Raw genomic sequence first — 4983 nt, 5'->3', positions numbered from 1 at the left:
ATCTTGATGACATTTAATTATTTTTTAATCTCTGAGCTGAAAATGTCCCCACTCCCAGATTTAATTTCAGAAATCTGGTCCCCTTACTGTTGGTTATTTTGTGACTGACCCTAACCAATTCAAGATGGCCGCCACAGCTAACTGATATGATCAAACTTAAAAACAGCTCTAACTCAGTTCCTTCTTTAATCACCAATCCTCAATCTAGTTCTTATGTTTTTTGGTGAAAATGATTTTGTAAACATAACTCAAACCTTTGAATGGTGGACGTAATTAAAGAATGAACCACCAGGGGGCGGTCGGTCTTCAGCGTGAGATTTGTCTGATATCACGAGAAGAAGAAGTTCGTCAGTTTCCGGTCCGTCCTTTTTTACATGAGCTGCCACACGCAGCGTTTGTTCCGCGAAGATGCGCATCGAAAAGTGTTATTACTGCTCGGGACCGGTCTACCCCGGACACGGAATGATGTTTGTACGGAACGACTGTAAGGTATGGAGCTGTTTTCCGGCTGTGCTTTTAGCATAAGCTCATGTTTAAACGTTCGTAGCTGGTTGCTAATGCTAGCTTACCGTAACGTGCCTGTAACGTGCTACAAACAGACCGTGAGAGAAAACGGACGGATTATCGATGATGAAATGGCAAACAGACGAGAATTAAATAATTGTAAACTTGTTTGGCTATTTGAGAACTGTCGTCCTCATATAATATTTTTACAGTTTTATCTGGTCTAAACTTCGGGCCTTTTTTCTTAATTTATGGAGTAATGGCGCCCTCTGTTGTTGGCACGTGGGACTTGTTATAAAATCAAAACAAACCGAACAATAAACAAACTTTGACTTTGAGAGGTTTTTACTTGTTGTTTACCAAACATTTGCTGATGTTTATAAACAAGGTAGTTATTTTTTTGTGGTCAAATGCGCAAGTCTTTTAAAGAGAAAAAGTTCTTCACAATTTAAGATTTCTAACATTTAGTTTTATCTCAATAATTGGTTGAATCTGCATTTTTTAAAAATATTTTACTCTAAAATGGCAAGTCAAGATAAGCTGTTTTAGCTACCATTTATTAACAGGTTTTTGGCTTTTTGTTTTGATAATTTATGTATGAAAACATAAAATACCTATTTTATTTGTTTTGGTCTCCAACTACAAAATAGTTTTACTGTATACTACAATTTTTATGCCACTAAAATTGTAAAAAAAAAAAAAAGCACAATACAGTTCAAATTTTGAACATGTTAAGACAGTTTTTTTTAATCATGTGGTGAAGTAGTATTTAAAAATAGTTGCTCATATTTTTTGTGCAGATACTTGAGCAAAATAGTAATCATCAACTATGACAGTATATATTGTGCGTGCATACAATTCAGATAACATCTCAAATGTTATTAATTTCAGTGTAATATATTTGGACCTGTTAAAGACAGTTTAAACAACGTACTTAAATACAGCTAAAGTAAAACCTTTTATCCAGATTTACACTGTAAAAATTATTAATAATAATTTTGATTTAAGTGTGTAGTGCTGTCCTGCCCATTTTGTCCAATGTTTATATTTAAATCTCAATTTCTTTGTTTGTTGTGTGCAAATATCAGCTGACATATTATTTGACCATACAAAAAAAAAGTCTAAACATGAACAGTTTTGACACAATTAAATATCTTTTTAGTTCCAGTTATTTCTGATATGTGCAACATCCATGTGAACTTGCATACCAATTTTTCCATCTAAATCTGATCATCATTTGTCAGATTTTTATTTATTTTCTTATTGTTAGACATTTAGGTTCTGCAAATCAAAATGCCACCGGGGATTTAAGAAGAAGCGAAACCCAAGAAAGATCAGATGGACCAAAGCTTTCAGAAAAGCATCTGGCAAAGAGCTAACGGTGGTAAGCTTACCTTTGCTTTTGTTTTTCTTTTGCTCCCTGACTAAATAAAATTGTGTTTGTGTTTTTGAACCAACAAAAACTTTTGTCTTTTTAGGACAACTCGTTGGAGTTTGAAAAACGCAGAAATATTCCCGTGAAATATAACAGGGAGATCTGGGACAAGACAGGTAATGTCCGAATCGACATTTTTGAAAAACGCTGCACTTTTTATCTGCGCACATATTTATGTTTCACCTTTTACCACTTTTACAGTGGAGGCAATGAAACGTGTAGAGGAAATAAAACAAAAACGACAGGCAAGATTTATCATGAACAGGTAAGTGCTACATTTGTCTGGAAGTATTTTTCTCCCTTAAAGTTGCTGCATTTGTGAGATTTGACAGAAACAACTTTGATTTGTAAGATGAAAATATGTTTTATTTTGCTCTGTGTAGATTAAAGAAGGGCAAACAGTTGGAGAAAGAGGAGGCCATAAACGAAGTGAAGAAAAATATTCACCTTATCAAAGCTCCACACGCAGGTAAAGCATTATCATTCATATTCGTTGGCCCAACTTTATGCAGAGAATTTACCGTAATTGTCGGACAACAGAAAGAACCTGTGTCAAAACTGTACTTATTAAATATAAGATGAATCATAATTTTGTAGATAAATAAGACGCCCTGGCCTTTATGAAGCTGCTTGTATCCACTGTTCATTATATGAATGTGTGCCCGACTCCATCAGTGCTGTTTTCTTGTTGTAGTACAAGAATCTCCACTTGATGGTGCTCACAGACTAGAGCTTGCTTTTAACACACACACTTCATGAAGCTTCTCTGTCTGACTCATGGTTAGATCCATTAAACCTTCAAAATGAACACAAGAACTATCTAAGCATAATCACTGGACAGAACTGCCAAAGCCCTACTTAACTGAAATTATTTAAAAATTATATACTGGGAAATATTACCCAGAAATCTTAACGATGTCATGTGACCGGAAGTCAAATGGAACCCGTAAAATGTGGTAAATATTAATTAAATTACCAGTAGTACCATTGAGTTTTATTGTTAAACAGTATTGTATTAGCTGCTGTTTTTAAATGCACTTTCTAAATTATCTTAAATAAATTGACGGGATTTCTCCTCAGCGCTAATATGAGCAGGAGCGGGAGTAAGAGGGAGCAGCCCCCTCCACCGCTCAGTTTCATGCATGAGATGAGCTTAAATGAGATCCTGGTATTTAAACTCACATTTACCGTTCACAGAAAGAATTAAAAAACTTTAATTAAAACATGTACAGACTTGACTGCTTAGATGACTTCCGCTCAGCGGAGCCTGCGTCGTGACCCAGGGGAGTGGGAACAGCCTTTAACACGGCTAAAAACAAAAAATAAATAAATAAAAAGGTACAGCTAGTCGACCAAAAGTCACTCATCGCTCTGTTCTTCGTCCTCCTGTGCACTGAAACCATGAAAGTCCTCTTCAGTGCAGAGCTAACGTGCGGCAGCTCTATTTCTTTCTGATAGCCAGATCAATAGCTTTTAATTTGAAAGCTGCATCATGAGAAATCCTCTGTGCGTTTTCCATTATTGATGAATGAACAAAGTCTGTGCACGAGGCGTAAAATACAGTAACTGATCTGAAGAATTTAGTTTTTTTAAACCTTTGCTTACTGTAAACAGGAAGCATCATTAATGCACGTGTGTCTTGGACACAATCTCATTGGTCGTTAAGGTTAGACTTCTGGTCACATGATGACAGAGTGGGTGGAGTTATGGTTGGGTCTTTAAAACTGAGCTAAACACCTTGTACATGTGATTTCCTGAGGGCATTCTCTTTGTGTCACAACTATTTTATTTATTTTAAATTAATAAACACACAGAACTACAGAACACTACAAAATAGAAAGCTGTATACAAACACTCGTGAAGGGTGTCATAACTAGAGTTTACAAGCTGGGGGGGGGTTACAAAATGATGAAAATTGAGAAATACATATATAAAAACATTAAATGAAAGAAAAGAAACAAAAAGGAGCAAGACAATATGAGAAACTTAAATTGTGTCACAAACATCTGCCCCCACGAGGAGCAGAGTGCTGGGAGCCACTGTCAAAGGAAAATGTTAGTCAGTGGCAGGAAGTTACAGAGAGACGGCAGGAAGTCTTACAAAATAAAATATAAATTGTGAAAAAAAAAAGCATAAATAAAACGCTCCTGCATGTAAACCGCAGGGTACAAAGAGTGAGACAAAAGTTGCGGCTTGTACAACGGCACTTACGGTAATTTGGTCACACCTCCCTCAGCGGATGTGACTAAAGTTGGACAACATGCAGCATTCAGTCCAAGTGAACATTTATTCGCGTGACAAGATGATGTATGCTTTTCTGTTTGAACAGTATTGACTGTTTTGTGATTGATGTTTTGTTTTATCAAAAGGAAAGTGACATATTAGAAAATGACACAATGAGCTCACTTATGGCGATCCTGTGAAGCTTACTTAACTTTTTCTTTGTTTTTGCAGGAAAAGCCAAACAAATGGAAGACAAAATGGTGCAGCGACTACAGGAAGATATGGAAATGGGAGATGATGATTAATTTGAAGCTCAAGTGTCATTTTGCACTTCAGTGCACTTGTATTATTAGATTTATTTGGAGTTAAAATTTCAAGATAACAAACAATGGACACCTCTCTGTCCTCAGCATGAAATGACTGCAGTTGTCTCCAGTGACCGTATAAAGCCCTTTCACCCAGACTCATTCTTTTCTGTTTTTTAGACTGGTTGCCCAGTCTAAAAAATAGATTTACTCTTCTCTTTGATAAGTTTTTGCAGTAATGTGCAGAATATGTCAAAATGTTTCCAACAATAAATTAAAGACTCATTTAGAGGAACATGTTCATGTTTTGGGATATTTTTGGAAATAGAAAAGACATCAGGCCTGTTTTATTTTAAATTCGCATCAAATGTTTCAAATAAACTCCTTAAATCAGTGTGGCTGTTGTTGGTATAAACTATAAAGAACATTTTGGAAAAGGAAAGTTCACTGTCAAACCTTTTCATAGACATTCTTATATTTTTTAGCAGATTCTAAACCACCTTAATAAAAGCTATC

General features: G+C 35.6%; 1 protein-coding gene across 1 annotated transcript; it reads left to right on the top strand.

The window, feature by feature from the left end:
- The first annotated feature begins 336 nt into the window (after window positions 1–336).
- Window positions 337–4756, top strand: rsl24d1 (ribosomal L24 domain containing 1). Its single transcript, XM_037683600.1, has 6 exons — window positions 337–489; window positions 1775–1888; window positions 1983–2055; window positions 2141–2204; window positions 2323–2408; window positions 4394–4756. The coding sequence occupies exons 1-6, from the start codon at window positions 409–411 to the stop codon at window positions 4465–4467; spliced, it is 492 nt and encodes a 163-aa protein (XP_037539528.1). The 5' UTR covers window positions 337–408; the 3' UTR covers window positions 4468–4756.
- Window positions 4757–4983: the final 227 nt, after the last annotated feature.

Source organism: Nematolebias whitei, chromosome 10, assembly GCF_014905685.2.
Source record: "Nematolebias whitei isolate Nwh7 chromosome 10, NemWhi1, whole genome shotgun sequence".
Taxonomy (NCBI): domain Eukaryota; kingdom Metazoa; phylum Chordata; class Actinopteri; order Cyprinodontiformes; family Rivulidae; genus Nematolebias; species Nematolebias whitei.
This window is presented reverse-complemented; position numbering and strand designations above follow the sequence as displayed.

What these genes read in the sequence shown, in the direction of transcription:
- rsl24d1 (XM_037683600.1), top strand. Translation starts at nt 409, where the DNA reads ATGCGCATCGAAAAGTGTTATTACTGCTCGGGACCGGTCTACCCCGGA. An exon ending in GGAGATCTGGGACAAGACAG is followed by an intron (nt 2,056 to 2,140) that starts GTAATGTCCGAA and finishes CCACTTTTACAG; the next exon opens with TGGAGGCAATGAAACGTGTA. An exon ending in TATCAAAGCTCCACACGCAG is followed by an intron (nt 2,409 to 4,393) that starts GTAAAGCATTAT and finishes TTGTTTTTGCAG; the next exon opens with GAAAAGCCAAACAAATGGAA.